This window comes from Eretmochelys imbricata, chromosome 7, assembly GCF_965152235.1.
Source record: "Eretmochelys imbricata isolate rEreImb1 chromosome 7, rEreImb1.hap1, whole genome shotgun sequence".
Classification (NCBI taxonomy): Eukaryota; Metazoa; Chordata; order Testudines; family Cheloniidae; genus Eretmochelys; species Eretmochelys imbricata.
Window position 1 is genome coordinate 58,562,119 of NC_135578.1, and position 20,475 is coordinate 58,582,593.

Genomic DNA, 20,475 nt, shown 5'->3' on the forward strand with positions numbered 1-20,475 from the left:
AGGCACTGGCAATGTTCTATGCCAGACAGAATAATCCAATACAATTCTGTCTCGCATCATTCACACAAAAGCAACTCAGATTGCTGCTTCCCAGATCATTGCAGCCAGGACAGACAAATACAGGCCAACTGTGTCGGTTATAAATTAAATGAGGATATAAAATGATGTTTGCCAAACTTGGCATTGAGTCTGCTCTTGTGTAACAGGCTTCGGAAATCCAAATCTCTCTCCGCAGTCTGTGCAGGTTAAACCCCGTCCACATTACCACCAAACTAAACCATCTGAAGTGCTGCTGCTTTTTATAGGCAGAGCGGCTGTGCTTGTGTCATAGAGTAAGAAATCTGTGTGCTGAATACAGAATCCAGGCCTGGCAGCTGCACCACATGCTTTACAAATGGTGGCCTCACCTGTACATCCTCAGCAGGGATTGAATCCGGGACCATCGGCATCACTACGCAGACCTTTGCCACTTGAGCTAGAGCATAACTAACTGTGCAACTCGCTTTAAGTAGCAGGTTTGTATTGCAGGCCACTAGGAGCAGCTAACAGAGGGAGATATGGGCCTGTACTATGGACCCCACATACATGGAAGAGGTGATGGAACCCAAGACTCTTGACTCCACAGGCATCTGTTCTTCTTTGGCAGACACTAGAATCAGGCTTGTAAAATCCCCACTTAGAAAGTGACAGTCATGCACACGACAGCAGCTCTGACACGCCATCCAGTAGAGAGCTCAGATATCACAGGGATAGGAGCAGGACTCTTGGATCAGATCTATCCCTTTGTCTATCACCCTGCCCCACCTAACAAGTCCATGGGAGGAACAACCCTCCCGAATCTCCACCACCACCAGAGAGCTGGAGGGCTCCTTCAGTCCCTTCCATTGCTTGGAATAAGATAGGGAAGAAGCTGAAGAAAAGACCCTCAAATGAAAGGTGCTGTAGAGGTGCTGTTATTTCCCCTCATACCCACATGGGAAAATATAATTTGCACTTTTCTGGCTCCTTTCCTCTGAGAAACTCAAAGCCCTTTACAAACGTCAGTTCGAAAAACCTCCCCATCCCCCTGTGCGGTAGGAATTATTATCCTCAAGGAAGAGATGAGACACTGAGGCAAATGGACTTGTCCTAGATCACAGAGCAAGGCAGGAGCAGAGCTGGAAATAAAACCCAGCTCTCCTGACTCTCAGTTGTTACTGCAACGCCTAGAGCAGTGGTCCCCAACCTTTCTGTTGCTATAGTATAGTCAGGTTTCCAGAAGAGTGTGGCGGGCGCCGGATGCCCAGCGGCGGCATTTCAGAGGCGACGCTTCTTGGCGTTGCCGCTTCTAGGTGGCATTTCGGCAGCTGGTTGTCCGGCAGCTGCGCTCCTCGGCGGCGGGTTGTCCAGCGGAAGCGCTCCCTTGTCAGTAGGCAGGCGCACATAAATGCCCCGGTGGGCGCCATGGTGCCCACAGGCACCGCGTTGGGGATCATTGGCCTACGGGATAGCCCTGCTAAGGAAGAAACAGCCATAGCCCAAGAGTACATAAAAACGTGCACAATGGACACAGAACCACAGGATTTCAAGGCTAACTTGTGAAAGACGCCGGCTCCAAGCTGGAGCTTAGACTGTTAAGGCCTGATTCAAAGCCCATCAGAGTCACGGGGAAGGTTCCCATGGACTTCAGTGGGCTTTGGCTCAGGCCCTGGAGGAGAAATGGAGAGGCTGTTGTTCATTGAGTCGCGAGGCTCCAGGAATGGCATGGAGGGTAAAAGGAGGAAGGGTAGAAGGAGCACTAACCTCTCCCTTGTCCTTGGAGAGCAGCTGTCCACATGACAGGAAGTCTTCATATTTGGCAAAGGGGATGACGGGCTCTGGCAGCTCTCGGAGATAAAGCTTCAGGAGGGATGCCACGGTGTGAACATCCGTGTTGCTGCAACAGGAGGAAAGAAGGGTGAATTTTAGAAACCTGCAAGCTGACTGTCCCATAAGCCCTATGCACCTTCTCCGGGAGGAACGCAGGGAGGTGGCTAACAGGCCCTTCTTATGATGTATGAAAGGGCAGGCCCTGAGAAGTGGAGGAGGAGGGCACTCCTGCCACATGTCCAACCAACATGGGCAAATCTACTTGAGGGAGTCACAAAACGCTCAGGCAGGCCATCTGGGAGCCCACGCATTCCTTTGCCATGGCCTGCCCCAGAATTCATGCCCTCACTCCTCACCACACAGCGTGACAGAGACAAAGCACTAGATCAGAGAGGAAAGCTCCTCCGTTGCTCAGCTGCTTACAGGTGCGTCCTGTTGGTGATGGGAAAAATCTCCGCATCTGTCAGGGAGAGTGTGTGAAGCCAGGTGAGCGGGGGAAGCAGGATGGTGGGGGGTGCGCACTCTTGTGAAGTAGGGAGAGCAGAGAAGGGTGCTGCCCAGGAGAGCATGCTGTTGTGACTGCTGTGCTGAAAATAAAGCTTTGTACCTTCTAAAAACCAAACTGATCCAGCATTTGGCACAATAGTGTAACCTTTGCCACTTCTGATAGCTGTCGCTCTCCCCAGCCATTGCTGTGACTGTCGGAGCAGAATTCAGCCATTCTGAGTTGTCTGCGCCCTGCATGCCGTACGGCAGGTGACACTCCGGCCCAGGTTCCCCCCTTTGGCTTTGGGGCCCTCTGCCTCCCAAGCCATGCCATTTGGCACTTGCTGTTTCATACTCTACACTGGAGCACTAGCCCAGTGTCTCTCTGCTCCACTCACACAGCTCCTATTGCTCTGCTCAGGGTTCTGCTTTCTGGGTTATCCAGACAAGCTGACCGTGCTTGGGACAAATTGCTAAAGGAGAACAAAAGAATAGCACAAGCATGTAGGGACAAAATCAGAAAGGCTAAGGCAAGAAATGAGTTATACCTAGCAAGTGACATGAAAGACAATGAGAAGAGGTTCTTTAATTACATTAGGAGTAACAGGAAGATGAAGAAAAGTATAGGTCATCTATTTAGCAGGGAAAGAGAGCTAATAACTGAGGACATCAAGAAGGAGGAAGTGTTTAATACCTATTTTGTTCAGCTCCTAGGCAGAGGCGTAGCCAGGCAGCTCTGCATGCTGCCTCCAACCAGAGCGCTGGCTTCGCAGCTCCCATTGGCCAGGAGCTGCGGGGGAGGTGCCTGCAGGCTGAGGCAGCACGCAGAGCTGCCTGGCAACAATATCCGTCTAGGAGCTGAGTGAGCAGGATGTCGCCACTTCCAGGGAACACCCAAGGTAAGCGCCGCCCAGAGCCTGCCTCACCCCGTCCCGTTCCCCAACCCCTGCCACCTCCCACACCCAAACTCTGCTGTGTGGGGAGGGGGCGGTGGCCCAAGTCTGCCCCAGCAGCGGCCGGTGCCTGAGCTGCCCCTGAGCCAGGTGCGCTGGCCATTGCAGAAGTCACAGAAAGTCATAAAATCCGTGACTTCCATGACAAACTTGCAGCCTTAGCCATGATTAATTGTTCTCCATGTCCACTGAAGGTAGGAGAAGTAGTAATGGGCTAAATCTGCAGTGAGGGAGATTTAGGTTGGATATTGGGGAAAACTTTCTAACTAGAAGGATAGTTAAGCACTGGAATAGGCTTCCAAGGGAGATTGTGAAATCCCACCCCCCATCACTGGAGGTTTGTAAACCGGTTAGACAAACACCTGTCTGGGATGGTTTAGGTTTACTTGGTCCCACCTCATTGTAAGGGGCTGGATTTGATGACCTCTTCGAGGACCTCCCAGACCTACATTTCTATGATTTTATAATGTTTTCATATTATTCTTAATCCCCTTCCTTGTGCATCCTAACATCCTGTTTCCTTTTTTGGCTGTAGCTGCACATTAAGCAGAGGTGTTCATTGAGCTATCAACAATGACACCCAGGTCCCTTTCTTGAGTGGGCAGAGCTAATTAAAACCCTGTAAGGTTTGAGTAATTTCTATTATTCCCTCCTATGTGCCTCACTGTGCATTTATCAACATTGAATTTTATTTGCCATTGTGTTGTCCATTCCCCTAGCTTGTTGAAGTTGCTCTGACGTTTCTCACCAGTCCTCTCTGGTCCCGCCTAAATAACTTTATGTCCTCTACAAATTTTCCTACCCTGCTGCTCACCCGCCTTTCCAGATCATTCGTAAGTAATCAATTAACTGAAATAAATCAAGTAAAGAACACAGACCCTAGTCTGGAACCTTGGTGTTCCCTGCTGTTAACCTTCTACTGTGATGACAATTGACCATTATGCCTACTCTTTTCCTTCTGACTCCTAGACAGTTTTTGATCCAGGGCAACACTTTGCCTCTCACCCCTGACTACTTTAGTGGTACTACAGTGGCCCCTTGTGTGAGGCCTTTTGGAAGTCTAAATACATTATACCAAATGGCTCTCCTACTCTGACATGTTCAAAGACTTCTAAGAAAGGTAGACCTGGTGACAATGGGGAACCAGAGGGGTAGAGCCGAGCACCTCAAATCCTCGTCTTTGCGATAACGCCCCATTCTATTTTGTTTGGTTGCTTTGTCATCAGTTTTTGTAACATTAACAACTCCATCCAACCTCTCAGTTTTTGCTCTTGCATGCAAGACACACAGCTGTGGAACTCAGGGGTTACTGGACAGCCATGTTTTCCATGCAGCAGATTAGCATCAACCCTCTGGCTCTCTCGCCCGTGCATTTCCAGCCGTTCTAATAACTATCCTGCAAGGTACCATGCTTATCACATGCAGGGCTGGATTAAATTTGATGAGAGTCTGCAGATGTTATTCTCTTTGCATATTCAGTTCCTTCCCTTTACTGTTTTACCACCACCCTGTCTGATGCCAAACACTCTATTGTTAAATCACCTTGGTTATTTCAGTTCCAGGTTTTAAATGTGATAGACCAACTGTAAAGCTGCATGAAAGCCGAAGCAAACAAAACCATTTTAATTTCAACACTTGACTGGCAGTAATAAATATAGTAATGCCACAGCATTAATTAATTACCTACAGCAGTGGTATTCAAGGACATTTTCAGGTGGGCTGGATAAAGCAATGTCCAAATCTTGGCAGGCCAAATGGCTCTTCAGGGGTTTGCTCTCTAGTGAGCCTGCCATCAGCCAGGGATCGCAACGTTTCAAGAGTTGTGTGCCGGGTTGTACTTATTAATCTCAAAATAAAAGGTTAATTGTGCCACTATACAATATTCCAATTAAATCTTGAAAACAAACAAATAATTATACAAATACACTGTACTGAGATTCAAACAGCATGCTATTCATTCTATTAAAACTAATTAAAATTAGAAGTTAAACGCACAAGAAAAACTGACGTCTAATTTCTCTTTCTTATTGACCGAAATGTTGACACTCACTCATACAGTCCCTTTTTTGGAAAAGTACTGGGCAGCACATAAACAAGTTATCTAAAGAAAGCACGCAAGTTACGGATCACTTTGTGTTGCGCAAGTATCTAACTAAGTGCCTGATTAAAAGTGTACCACTGGAAGTCAAAATGCATCAACACAATCTAGCGCCAGTACATTTAAATGTAAATGAAATGTTTCTAAATTCAAGACATGGGATGAGGATAAACACAGGGAAAACAAATCGAAGTGCGTCTGCCCAATCCCAATCAATTCATCCCCCAGTTTCCATCAGTTCTGCATCTATCTCCCCCCACTCCCCATCTGCCCAACCCACCATCAGCTGTGCCCACCTCACAATTACCCCTCTGCCACCACGGGGGTTCTTCAAACCCCTCCAGGGTGCAGTAGGGCCCCCTTCCTTCTTCCAGACAGAGGGGAGCTCCATGTGTTCTTCATACCACTCCTCCTTCCCAGGCGTTACAGGGAGACAGGGGGAAGGAGCAGGGGGGCATCCTTGCTCCTAGGAGAGGAGGACAGAAGAGGGCATGGAGCCATCATGAATTGCCAGGCTCCTTCTGCTCCCTCTCGTCCTGTCCCCTTCTGTGAGGGGGCACAGCGCCTCTGCTCCTCCCCACTCCACATGTAACAGTTTGAGGGTGATGTGTGCAAACAAGGCCTCTTAGCAAGGTTTGGGTGTGGCATAAAGGGGATTTCTTTCACCCCAAAAGCAAGTGACTGAATCTCACTCAAAGCTGCAGAAAAACATTCACCTCTGGGCGAGACCATGCCAGGACGCTCTCTGACAAGGACGGAAAAGGCCAGAAGGAATGGAAACTGCAGAGGCAGGAACGGAAGCGTAAACGCAGCCTTAGCTATACTGTGCAATGCTCTGGCCTGTGCACTGCCCACACCCTTCACTATACACGGTGCCCTCTCCTTGCCCATGTGCTCCTCTCTGCCTTAGCTTTTCTGTGTGCTACCCACTGTCTTTACCACACGGTCCGCTCCCCTCCCCCTTAGCAATGCTGGGCACTCTCCTGGCCCATGTGCACTCCTCCACCAAGCTCAGGCTCATACTTTAAGGCCAGAAGGGACCATCATGATGATCTAGTCTGACCTCCTGCGCATCACACAGAACCTCGCCCACCCATCCCTGCAATGGACCCCTAACCTCTGGCTAAGTTATGGAAGGCCTCAAATCATGGTTTGAAGTCTTCAAGTTACAGAGAATCCATCATTTACAGTAGTTTAAATCTGCAAGTGACCAGTGCCCCATGCTGCAGAGGAAGGCAAAACCCCCCGGGGTCTCTGCCAATGTGACCCATGGCAAAATTCCTTCCCGACTCCAAATATGGCTATCAGTTAGACAAGGGATCTCAAACTCAGGTCACCACGAGGGCCACATGAGGACTAATACATTGGCCCAAGCGCCGCATCACTGACACCTTTTCATACAAAAATACAAAAGACCCCCCCGCCATCTGCCCCTGGCCCTGCCCCCACCCCTTCCATGAGGCCCCACCCCACCCTGCCCCGCCTCTTCTCCGCCTCCTCCCCTGAGTGCTCCGCGTCCCCACTCCTCCCGCCTTCCCTCCTGGAAAGTCCTAAGAGCAGCGGGAAGTGGTGGGAGGTAGGTGGAGGAGCAAGGACGCGGCACCCTCGGGGGGGCCGAGGTGGGAGATGGGGGGAGCTATTGCGGGCCACAGAAAATAACTCCGCGGGCCGCGTGTTTGAGACCCCTGAGTTAGACCCTGAGCATGTGGGCAAGACATGCCAGCCAGACACCTGGGAAAGAATTCTCTGTAGTAACTCAGAGCCCTCCTCATCCAGTGTCTCACAGCCGGCCATTGGAGATATTTGCTGCTAGCAGTCACAGATCTGCCTTGTGTTATTGTAGGCAGTCCCATCATATCATCCCCTCAATAAATTTATCAAGCTCCGTCTTCATGCCAGTTAGATTTTTTGCCCCCACTGCTCCCCTTGGAAGGCTGTTCCAGAACTTCACTTCTCTGATGGCTAGAAACCTTGGTCTAATTTCAAGCCTAAACTTGGTGATGGCCAGTTTATAGCCATTCTTGGGTCCACATTGGTGCTTAACTTAAATAATTCCTTTTCTGTTCTGGTATTTATCCCAATGATGTATTTATAGAGAGCAATCATATCTCCCCTCAGCCTGTGTTTGGTTAGGCTAAACAAATGAAGCTCTTTGAGTCTCCTCTTGTAAGGCAGGTTTTCCATTCCTCGGACCACACTAGTAGCCCCTCTCTGCACCTGTTCCAGTTTGAATTTATCTTTCTCAGCCATGGGAAACTAGAACTGCACACAGTATTCCAGATGAGGTGTCACCAGTGCAGTCCTGTGCGCGCCCTCTGCCCAAGCACTACCCACTGCCTTCATTCTACGGGGTGGTCCCCTTGCCCGTGCTGTCCTCTAATGGGGTCAGCTGCCTCCCATGCACGCCCTCAAGGCCTCAGGGTCATGCTACAAGCAACATGCTTCAGTTTTCCCTCTTGGGCTGTTCAAATAAAACTTCACCTAGGCTTTTTATGGTCAAAAATACCCCTCCTTGGGGGCTGGGTTTATTTATATAAAATAAACTCCAAACCAAAGTCCTAGAACAAAGCCCACAAAACAAACATTTCTGTCCCTCCCTGCATTGGCAGGCCCCTTCTAGCCCCTCCCTGTCTGGAGTCCCAGTCCTGACTCCCAAGACTCTGTCACAGCCTGCTCACTCCTAACTGTCTCCGATCCCTTAGGATTCCCACTCTCTGCAGCTTTCCTGCAGAGATCGGTTTATGTTTTCTTCCAGGTTAGTGATAAAAATGTTAAACAACATGGGCCAAAAACCAATCCCTTCGGGACCCCACAACCAACACAGCTGTTCAATGATGATTTCCCATTTACAATTACATTTTGAGACCGATCAGTTAGCCAGATTTTAATCCTTTTAATGTGTGCCATGTTAATTTTATATCATTCTAATTTTTTTAATCAAAATGCTGTACAGTACCAGGTCAAATGCCTTGCAGAAGTCTAAGCATACAACTGTACACTATTACTGTTATCAACCAAACTTGTAATAAAAAAAACAAATTTGTTTGAAAGGATCTATTTTCCATAAGCCCATGTCAATGGTCATTAATTATATTACTCCCCCTTTAATTCTTTATTCATTGCATCCCATTTCAGCCCCTCCATTATCTTGCCCTGGATCAATGTCAGACTGACATGGGTCATCCCATTTAGATCTTTTAAATATTGGCACAAAATGGGCTTTCTTCTAATCTTCTGGAACTTCGCCAGTATTCTAATCAACAATAAAAGTCAAGCCAGTCCCTCAGCCAACTCTTTTAAAACTCCTGGAGGAACGTTATCTGGCTCTACCAATTAAAAATTTTTAAACTGTCCAACTTTAGTAGCTGCTGTGTAACATCTTCCTGAGATACTAATGGTAAAGGTGCTATCGTCATACGACAAGACTACATCAACGAGACTACATCATCTGGTTTTTACCCATATACAGAACAAAAATATTTATTCAACGCTTCTGCCTTTTCTGCTTTATTATTGATAATTCTACCATTTCCATCTAGTTATGGGCCAGTACTACTGTCAGGATTTTTTTTGTTCCGAATATACTTGTATAATGCCTTGGTGTCCTTTGCTCTGCTGGCCACAGCTTTGCTTCCCTTATCAATTTTCTACAATTCTTAATTTTTGATTTATATTCCTTACAATCAACTTTCCCTTTCTTCCATTTGTTTTATATATATATATATATATATATATATATATATATATACACACATACACACACACACACAGAGTATATAAGTAATCATTACTTGATCACATTTATAATGTGCAAACAGAATAAAGTCCAGTCCAGTGCACACACACACACATATACAGGCGGCGCTTTAAAAAGGCCAATTTCACAAAGCAGGAAACAATTTTGAGTCAGATCTGCTGACAGAAATAAATGGGAGTGGTAGTTGGGAATTGTTATAAGAACATTTTACTTAGATGCCCAAAAAGCCAACGGTGAGGAAGAAGGTATTGGTTTAAAAAATACCTGGTTTAAAAGGGCAGTGAAAGCAGCTATAATTATATTCCTCAACATTGGCTTTTTGGGCATCTAAGTACCATGTTCTTAAAACAATTTATGATTAAATTATTCCTGTCAGCAGATCTGACTCAAAATTGTTTCCTGCTTTGTGAAATTGGCCTTTTTAAAGCACCCGCATGTGTGTGTGTATATATAATCACTGGACTGGACTTTATTCTGTTTGCACATTATAAATGTGATGAAGTCATGATTACTTGTACCTAAGCTACCCTTAATTTTTAGTTCTGTGATCAGTTCCTTTTTATCTGTTACGACAAGGTCTAATCTAGAGTTCCCCCGGGTTCACTGTAACACTTTGAGTTAGGTGACAATTTCCTACAATATTTAGAAATTCCAGGGATGTTTCAGTACTCGCAGCCGGAGACCGCCAGCATATGTCACACAAACTGAAGTCCTCGAGGATCATGAACCTTTTTTGCCTACATATTACAGTTCGACGTGTAAGGAGCTGGTCATCCTGCTCCCCACCCTCTCTCTTCAGCTTTAGCTATATACCGTGCGCTTTCATTGCTGGTCTGCTCCCACCAGCCTTAGCTATACTGTGTGCTCACCTTGCTATGGATTTTTTTTTTTTTTGGTGTAACTTGAGTCGATTAGGAAGAGGTTCATGCTAAACTGAAGTAAGCTACTCAAACTAAGTGCTGGTCTTCACTACTCGGTGATCGACGCTGCAGCAATCGATGCAGCAGGGATCCGCTAAATCGACGGCAGAGCGCTCTATGATCAACCCCGGTACTCTACCTCTCCAAGAAGTGTAAGGGAGTTCGACCGGAGAGCGTCTTCCGTCAATGCAGCGCAGTGAAGACACTGAAGTAAGTTGACCTAAGCTACGTCAACTCCAGCTGGAGTAGTGTAAAGTAGGTCCATTTACCCCAGTAGTCAAGACAAGCCCTAAGATAAGGGCATCAAAACAGGAGTTTACACCAGTTTACTCCCAAGCTTGCACCGGTTTGGACAACGACAGTCTCCACCATAGCTGGGCCTCTGCTTCTTGGGCACATGTAAAGAAAGGTCTGATTGTAATACAGAATAACAGCATCTATGCAGAGGAGATGGGCCAGCAAATGGGTGATCAGAGCCACGATAGGCTGAAATTGGGGTTCACAGTTTGAGCTCAATTCCAAATCTGGCTTTGGGTTCAGATATGCCAGCAGCAAATTCTCAACAGGCCCAAGAAGGCAGAAAAATCTCCTAAAACCAGCTTAGCTCACAAGCTGTGTTATCAACCCCTCTCACCCCCACTTCTCCCTTTCCCTTGGAAAGTACAAGACCCAAGTCTCTTCTGCAAAAGCAAACAGAGCCACTTCTCCCTACATAAAGAGCCAACTTCTGCCCTGTGATAGGCACCTGCAAGTTGGATTGAATTCAGTGGGAGCAGTATCAGAGTGTCAGAGAAGCTTGCTCTAACACTGCCAGGGCTGCACCTGGTCTGGAGCTACAGCTATCTTAGGACTTGTGTACTAGGGGACAAGCTGAATTAACTAAAGGTGTGAAGTTATAGTGCATTAAACTCCTGCGTGGACACGTTCATTCAGAAGTAAAGTGACTTCAGTTTGTTGCAGATGAATTTCCTTTGAAGGAGGCTGAAGCTAAAGAAAATTAAATTAACTTTGCGCCTTTAGCTAATTCATCTTCACTTTCCTGAGTATCCCCATACAGACAAGCCCTAGGAGACGCGAGAGGAAGGCGTGCACTCAATCGAAACTTCCCCAAAGAGAAGAGCAGAGGCAGTTTCATGGGGTTTCATTCCCAGCAGCACCATTGCAAGCACCCAGAAGAGTGGCAGGTTGATTTTTCCCATCTGCTGAGCTGGAGGATGGAAGCCACGTGCCTTCCCTCCCATCCCCTTCCCCCTTCCCAGCAGGAAGCTGAACTACAGTGTAAGGAGTCATCCAGCCATGTGGGGGAGGGGGTGGACTCCACTTGGATAGTGCCATTGAGCGAGCAAATATTGACTGTGGTTAAGAATCAAAGAGGGAAGGATGGGTGGCCCGGAAGTGGAGATGGGGAGGGAAGAATTGGAAGAATGTCTTCAGTAAACTCTTAGAGACATTCCTCCCAGGCTGGAAATGAGCAACCCTGCGTCCCCCACTCAGGCCCATGCTACCTCTTCCTGCAGCAGCGAGTGTGGTGGGCAGACAGACAAAGTGTAGGCTGGCTTGCAAGGGCAATGAGATAGTGGCATCATTGCTAGGGGTCTGGCCACAAGACTTGGGTTCAAGTGCTGCTTAGATCACCAGTGAAAATCATCTCACCCAGCAAATCACTAGCAACAGGTCACGGTCACGATATTAGGATCCAAACTCCCCCAGCGTCTGGACCTGGATCCATATCTCCCAGGGGTTCAGCTGTGCAGGGTCACTGGTGGGGGCCCAATTCTAAAAGCACTGTGCAGTTTGACAAACTGCATGTATGTTCAGGAGAGGCTCAGGGCTGCAATGTTGGGTGTATTTGGCTAGACATTTTTCTCCCCACTGTATTCTGGGAGAGTTTTTTAAATCTCTTTCCTCTGAAGCATTGGGGTGGCCATGGCTGGAGATGGGACATTGGATGTGACGGGACAGGGCTCTGTGGGGGCACTGAATATTCTCTCTCTCAGGTGCATGACTGGCTAGTTCCTGCTCACATGCGGAGGGTCTAATCCATTGCCATAGGTGGGATTGGAGGGAATTTCACCACTGGTCAGATTAGCAACAAGCTTGGGGTGGGGTTTCACCTTCCTCTGCAGCATGGGGTGCGGGTCACTTGCCAGGATTATCTGGATATGTCTCAATCATTTCCCAGCCATTATGGGGACCTCAGGCCTGCTGCACCTCTTTCCCTCCTAGTCTCTGCCTGTGGCACATAAGAATCTAGTCTCCTGCGGGTTGACCACTTGGTCTCATTTTGGTCCTGGGGTTTAGTGCACGGGGGCTGGTGGCCTGTGATATAAAAGAGGTCAGGCTAGAGCATCTGGCCTTAAATTTGATGACACTATGAAAGTCACTTGGCAGGTCTGGGTGGGCCTGCTTTCCCTCCACCACCCCCCCACCGCCCCACATGCACGCCTCATTTTTGGATAGGAAATGAGTTTTCCCCTAGTGAAAATTTCCAATAAAACCAGAAATCATCAACATTTTTGTCAAAATTCTGACTTTTTGTGTAAGTAAATGGAGAAACGTTTCAATTTTATCCCAACCAAAAGCAGCCATTTTTCAATTTTCAACCCAAAACTGTTCCAGTTGCTGGAATTTCAGGGCAAACATTTCCATTTTTATCAAGAAGCCATTTTTGTTGAAAAAAATTGTTTTGATGGACAATTGTTAACCAGCTCTCCACACTTCAGGTGTAATGGCCAGGGGACATCCCTTTGATGCTTCTGACTGAGACTTCAGATCAGTCAAAGGGGAAGAACGAACCAGCCTAGGTCTTGCTGGAGATCTAGCACGTGGTGAGAGGACCCTGTGGGAACAGGTGGTCAGACACCCTGCTCAGACACAGTGTCATTCATGCGACATCTGTTCTATGGCTTGATCCCATAAACTGCTGAGCACTCCGGCCCAGCAAAGCACTTCAGCGTGTGCCTATCTTTAAGCACATGAGCAGTCTCATCAGCTAGGCACATGCTCAAATTTCAGGTCATTCTTAAGCACCTTGGACCAGAGCCCAGTGGAGCTTGCAGGACTGAGCCCATAGAGAGCATGTTAAATAAAGAGAACCACAGTCGGAAATTAGCATCTTCCAAGACTGACACATCTGGGATGTTATCAGAAGCCAGGGATGTTACAGAGACATGTGTTAAAGATCAAGAGTTTGGTGCTCACCTTGAGCGACTAAGATACCAACTTACCTATCAAAGAGGGGCTTCTCTCCACAATCAAATGAATCCTGCAGGTCCTTGACAAGGTTGGCTTGACCAGGCATGCGAAAGAGCCCTTCCTCAGTGAGGCCTCGCTCCCGGATAAAATCCACACATTGCTCCACCAGCAGTGGGGCCAGCCGCAGGCCGTACTTCCGCTCGTATTGCACCGTGTCTTCCAATCGCTGTCCGAAGATCCCTGCCAATGAGAGACGCACGCTGGCATTAATTTTTATTCTCCACAAGCCAGCGGATGGGATGGGGTCAGGGTGGGAGTTATATTTCACATGAAGGAAGCAAAACTGGAACATGAATCCAGCTATTGCCAGGATCAGCAAAAATCAACCAGGAAAAATTACAAACTCATAATTTTCTTCTACTTAGAATGAAAAATACTATAGGCCAAATTCTGCCGACATATGCAACAAGAGCTTCCACTGAGATCATTGGCAGGTGCCCAACTAAGGGCAAAATTTTCTCCCAAGAAAGGCATAAAAGAATTCAACACTGGTTTTGATGACTTGCAGCTGTTCTCCATCTTTATGTTAGACTGAGTGATTGCACTGACACAGCGCCTTTGATCCAAAGGACAACAAAGCCCCATTTTTAAATAGATGCACTGACTCGGCACATCAGAATCTACCACTGGTGCACACCCACCTCTGGGAAGGGACACAGCTGCTATTTAACAGCTCACAGCAACCCAGCCCAAGAGCTAGGATAGGAAATGAAGCTTGGGACAGGAAGTGAAGACTAATGTCCCCCACTGACACTGCCAGGGGTACGGTAAGCAGGCAGGATGTAATAACCCATGCTGGAACCATTCACAGACCCAGGAATTAGTGGTAACACACTCACTGCTGTGAAAGATCTTTCCTGACCAGGGGCCTTTACTTTTACATTTCATTTTCAACCATCTCAGCTAACTAATCAGTCTCCTTTGCGGCCTTCACTGTGATTATTTACCATGTATTGCAGTAGCATCTCGGGCCACAACCAGCTTGGGCCCCAGGGTGCTAAGCACTGTACAAACATATAGCAAGTGACAGTCCTGCACTGTGCTGTATAAATGGAGTCATGTTTTCTTGAGAGAAAATCCCTAGTGTAATATCCCTGCAGATCAAATACTCCAACCCAAAAGAACGAGGAAGGGGCTCTGGGGGTGCAGCTGAAATGCTGCCTCTCCATGGACCTGTTCCACCACACACACACTGAAAATTAACTGAAAAACTCCATCATAAACACAATTAAGCTGCCTTCCTAGAAGAAGCAGCTACCCACACTATTCAATCATATGCACCTTTACTTACCACACACTGGATGCACCCTAGTGAGCCATACATACAGTATGCTCCTGTACAGTCATGTGTAAATGTAAGCCACACCTACTCCATGTATGTAACCCACTCTGTATGGCACTCTGTCTCCCTCTAGTGGTGGCTGGGCCTGCTCTAGCAGGAGCTAACAGAGCATGATTTCTTAGCTCAGACACTACAGCCTCATGCTTTTAGATTCAAAGGTCCCAGGGTCAATCCCCACTGTTAGGGTCCCCAACCAGCTGCATGGCCTAACATATGCATTCTGAACCCTTAGTTCTGTTGCTCAAGATGTGGCCGTGGGGGCATAGGAGCAGCAGCATTCAAGCAATTGACCCTGCTCAGAACAGAGATTTCAGATAAAGAGTATAATCCTCAAATCTATTCAATTTCAGATGCAACCAGACCATGGCACATATGCAGCCTGATCCCAAGCACACTGATGTCAATAGGAGACTTTCCATTGTACTCATAATTAATCTTATGGCTCTGAAGATACAGCAGCATACAGAACTAGATTCTTATTGTACTCAGAGCCAATTTACTAGGAGTAACGTCAGGTATGTGCTGTGCGTAAGATTATAATATGCCAGAGAAAACATTTCAGTCAACGTTATTAGATTATGTTGTTTTTAACACCCCACTTGCTATTCCAATATTAACCACAGGACCTCATGTTCCATGTTTATTTTACTGCTGCTTTCATGGTTGGTGCAGGACTCCTAACAGGAAGTTTTCCCAGCCACCACTCACTGTCTTTCAATGAAGCTGCCATACTAGATCAGATATACGATCCATATTTGGCCCAATTCTGTACACTAGTCCAGGACGCTGTCTCTGCTAATGATCAGTAGTTGAGGCTTCAGAGTAAGGCTTAATCTCCCCCGGTAATATACCTAATTCTGCATTACTGTATCATGGTTGGTGTGCAGGAAGGAACTCCCCTGCTGACCCCAACTAGTGATCAGTTTATGGAAGCATGGGGATTGGTCATCCTTGTCATTCTAATCCTAGCCAGTGTCCATGCAGATTTAAATTCTTATTTATATCAGTGTCTAATTCACTTGTGAAGCTTAGCTACATTTCTCAATAATATCCTCGGGCAAGGAGTTCCACAGGTTAACAATAAGTTCTGTAAAAACAATTTTTTTTTTTTTTTAGCTGTTGCTTTTTAAACTAATCAAGCGGCCGGGCCCCCTGTTCTTGTGTTATGGCTCAGGGTAAACAGAAGTGCCTACTCTATGACACTCAGCATTGTATGTGGTTCTAAAAGAGGTCTTCTTTCAAAAACCAAAAACTACGTTTTTAAGTGAATTTTGTGCTGGACTGACAGCTCTGGTGTCCAGAGTCCCCACAGCACCTGACACTTTTAGCATGGGCAGCAGCAAAACATGCTTCCCTACACTATCCTATAGCCACAGCTCAACCCCGACTCTACAGGTGAGAAGGGATGTCTCCATAGCCCCATACAGTCTTGACTTCCCTGCTGAGGCTGCCAACAAGCAGGGTGCATTTGGCCTCTCTCAGGAAGGTAGGTTTTGTCTACACACAAATGGACACATAAGGGGAATCTCTAGTTACTGGAGTACCCCAATAATAAGGCTGCTCACTAGCTATGAACGGAGGAGCAGAGACTTTTACTCTGTTAGATTCTGTCCCCCATCTTTGCAGCTCCCTTCACAGCCTCTGTTTATTTTCCACTCTACTCTGCCTGTTTCCAGGCTTCCTTTCCTAGCACCACCTGGTTTTGAGTTGAACTTTTGATCCCATGTGCTGAGTGGGTTCAAAATCAGCCCAGATGATTCCCCCTCTTCCTTTAGTCATTTCTGGCTTTTGCCATGTTCCAAGCAGCAGCCCTGAAAGGCTTCATCTCCCATTATCTCCCACCAGCACCCCTCTTCCTCTTGGAACTGAGGATTTGTGTTACAATTGCTTTCTTCGGGGAAAGGAGATCCATGTTCACAGGATGCACAAGCTATGGGAGACTTCAGGGGCAGTGTCACAGACAGCAGCCTTCCTGCCAGGGAGCTCCAGTCTCTATCAGAAATCAAACTGTCTTCTACCACCAGCCCCGTCTTCCCAAATCTCTCCCCTCCCCACCCCCATGCTTACACATCCCTCTCCCTCCACCCTGCCTGTCCCCCTCCCCCACATAACTTGCCAGTGATTTTCAGGGCCCTTTCTCTTTCTGGCTACACACATGTGGCTGGGAGGGAGAGAAGAGGCAATATGGACTCTGCGAGGAAGGTGGGTGAGGATTCAGCCACCTCTTGGGAAGACGATGGGATTAAAGCTACTTTATTGCTGCTCCGGAGCAGACCCCAGGCCTCTCCTCCCCACAATGTGGCACTGTGCTCTGCCCCCAATTGCTAGACCATACAGCAGTTCCGGGGTCTGCTACTGACCTCCAGCTAACACCCCCAGGCAGTGTCAGCTGGCGCTTTCACATCCGGAGCCCGGGCACGGCGTTCCACACCACCACCGGAGGTGGAGGGTACAAAGCGAGGTGCTACCGTGCTCTCTTTGAATTGGTCTCCCTTCTGCATCTCCTAACTCATCCAGCCCTGCCCAACAAGGGCTTGTGAAAAGGAGGCAGCCACATGGTCCCGTCACCTCCCCCACCCCGAGGCTGGATTGGCTTTGTCCTCACTTTGAAACAAAAAGCAAACTAAGAGCCAATTCTACTCAGCTCAATCCGTTGGCTCCTGGAGGCTCAGGCCTGTTTTTAATCACCGGTGCCTGCAGCTCCCACTGAATTTGGCAGTGGTTTGCTCTCAGTCTTTGATGATCCTGTTGGAAGATGTTACTGCCCTGCGCTGCTCTCTCTTCCCATCCCAGCAGATGTGGGAGCCAATGCCACTCAGCCTACAGACCCGCCTGCCAGGGTTAGGCTAGAAATCAGGCCCAAAGCTATTGGCACCTAAACAGTTAACTCCTCTTGTCCTGTCCTTATCTAGAGTCAGGCGTTTTGTTTGGTTTCAAAGCAGTAAAAGAACATGCCTGGGACCACATCTTTAATCTCTGGAAGATCCAACAGATACCAGACAAATGGGTTAGAACAATTGGGGGCTGGGGAGTTCCAACAAGCTGCCTCTGTTCTTTAAAGAGTTAGGTGGATCTCTGCAGAAAACCAAGCCAGCAAGGATGCACTGACTCACAGACTGGCTCTCTGTCCCGGCCTAAAGAGCTCACCCACCAGCTCCAGGCATACAAACATGCTGTTCAGACATGCAGTGGGAAGAAAATATATCTTCTCCATCCCAATGAAACTACAGAGAGAAACAAGGAAGGCAGATCTTGGTTCCCTTTAGCTCAGATTGCTGCTCCAGGAGAACACAACACTCAGTATATGCTCAGAGTGAAAAGATCAAAGCAGATGTGTGTAGCTAATGTGTGTGTGTGTGTGTGTGTGTGATTACACACACACAGCGAGACAGATTCAAGCACACATGCTCATCCTTGCATGCACATATATTCTCACCATGGATATGCATACTCACACACATCTGTCAGACTCAGACATAAATGACCACAAACACACACAGACCCAAGAGCTGGCACAGGGTTACATAATATGCTAACCCACGTACGGACACCTGCACTATCTATCTCTTACACTCCTCCCACCCCCCATCTGTCACTCTCACATACACAAAATCACGGATGGGCACAGGGTCAGCCACACACACACACACCCACACACCCCTCATTCCCACACACCATCATGCATGCTCATCTCCATGCATGTGGACACATGAGCACACATTCACCATCATACACAGACATACTCGTTTTCCTCACTTGTGTATATCAACACACACTCTCCAGTGCACATCATTAGTATTTCAGTAGCAGCCACAGGCCCAATTGTGCAAAGCACTGCGTGCACATGCACACACAGAGGAAGTTCCTGCTCCTAAGAGCTTATGCTCTAACTAGACAAGGCAGACAGAGTGGGAGAAAGGGACATAACAGACTATCAGGACTGGAGGAACAGAGAGATTATGAGACTTGCCCAAGGTCAAACAGGGAATCCCTGGTGGAGCTGGGAACTGAACTCTGATCTCCTTAGTCCTAGTCCCTTCAACAAAAGACCATCCTTCATACGTATTAGGACATGTTCACTCTCATGCTTATTCGTACACACACACAAATACTGATGCAAAAAACTCCCCCGAAAACCTCCTTAGCAGTTTGTTTGGGGTCGGGGGGCGGGGGGGGAAGGGAATGAAGACAGCATTTCTGGCCCTAGACCATATCCTCCTCACTGTTTTACCTCTGTAAAGATCAAAGTTATATTTAGCCTGTGTCTGAGTTTCCCCAAGTATTAATGCAAAGATCTGCGTTTCCTCTAGCAAAAGGAAACCATAACAACAGTAAGCTCTGGAAAACTGTCGCGTACCTCTGGTTCTTGTGCAGCACTCAGCTACATGGCAGGCACTGAGCTTCAAGCAGAAGCCAGGCAGCGTCAGACAGCAGGAGCGGCAGAGAAAGAAAGTCCTGACTTCAGGCATCAGACACATTCTGAGTCCCAGCACTGGCAGCCTTCCATGCACCCAACGCTGGAGAGCGGAGAGCAGCCGGTGTGCCCTGGGAGATAATCTCAGCAGCACATCTGGTCTCAGCTCCACGACTCAGCATTAATTATGACTTGTGAAGAAAGCATTTGAAATATCCAATGAGATGCAGAGCTAGCCAGCAACCTCAGCAAGGGGAAAGAGAGACAGACAGGCAGGTAGGATCTTGCTCACCCTCCATGCTGCAGCCTGTGTAAACAGCTAAGTATGGGTCGCAAGTTTTAACAAAGGCATCCCCTATAGGCTGTGTAATATATTCATGCTCTAATTGCTTGTCAGATCTATTCCTGATAGCCGGGGGAAACTCAGCAACAGTTGCTGTCTGCATGTCATGCTCTTGGTCCCTTCATGCTATTAGCTGCCCCACAGACAATCTGTTGCCCCCACCTGACATTTTGATTGAATATCAAGTGCCAGAGTCAGAAATGCATCCCTCCCCACCTGAATCAGTCATGGGGCATCCACTCAGCTCCAGGTTAATTTGTAGCTTCTCACACGGTCTAACAGAGGCAGAGTCTGAGCAGCAGGCCCAGCATAGCCTTACTGGCCAAACCACATTTGTTTTAGTCATCCCCACAGAAGCTACCCAATGTTACTGTGAAGCACTGAGTGGGATAGTCAACAGGACAGAACAAACTAAGGGGCCCAGCCATATGGGGAGGGGTTTGCAAATGTGAAGGCAGACCCCAGATATTGAACCCATGACCTCCAAGGCTAGAGGCATGAGTTGCTACAGCTTGAGCCAAGAGATCCACCCACCCTCTGGATCAAGCACAGCAGGAGAATGCGTAACACACTGACCAGTGGGTTCCAAAGAGCTTGGACACAATACAGTAGCTTTACTTCACTCCATTTAAAAAATGGATCATAGAACTGCGGATCGGTGACCCATAACCACCGGTACCATCACCCCAAAATTGTGAGATGTGCTGAAGTTTGGCTAACTGTTCCCCCCAGATAACTCCCATGAATGTAGCTGCCTATTCGCTTCTGGATATCTGGGGTCAAAATACCGCATATAACGTCATTCATACAGCTTACGTTCATCTGAACTGAGAAGTCTAATGGTTCCAGCAGGGGCTTTCTAAACCTGATTATAACACTAACATGATGCATGATCATGCACAACTTGCTTCACATCTCTAGGCCTCAGTTTCCCCATATATAAAATAGGGGAAACGCTACTGACTTACCTCACAGTCAGGCAGTTAGAGTTCAAGCACTGAGAGGTGCTGTGGGCCAGTGGTCGCCGCCACCACCACCACGACTCAAAAGACATGGGTT

The 20,475-nt window shown here is 47.6% G+C and overlaps 1 protein-coding gene across 1 annotated transcript in view; it reads right to left on the reverse strand.

Moving 5' to 3' along the window:
- The window catches only part of ARHGAP22 (Rho GTPase activating protein 22), a 206,032-nt gene that overhangs the window by 18,720 nt on the left and 166,837 nt on the right, over window positions 1-20,475 (reverse strand). The window contains exons 5-6 of the mRNA XM_077822828.1: window positions 13,290-13,497; window positions 1,783-1,915 (exon numbers count right to left, since the gene is read on the reverse strand). Of these exons, the coding sequence (XP_077678954.1) occupies window positions 1,783-1,915; window positions 13,290-13,497 (341 nt within the window). The remainder of the gene's footprint in view (window positions 1-1,782; window positions 1,916-13,289; window positions 13,498-20,475) is intronic.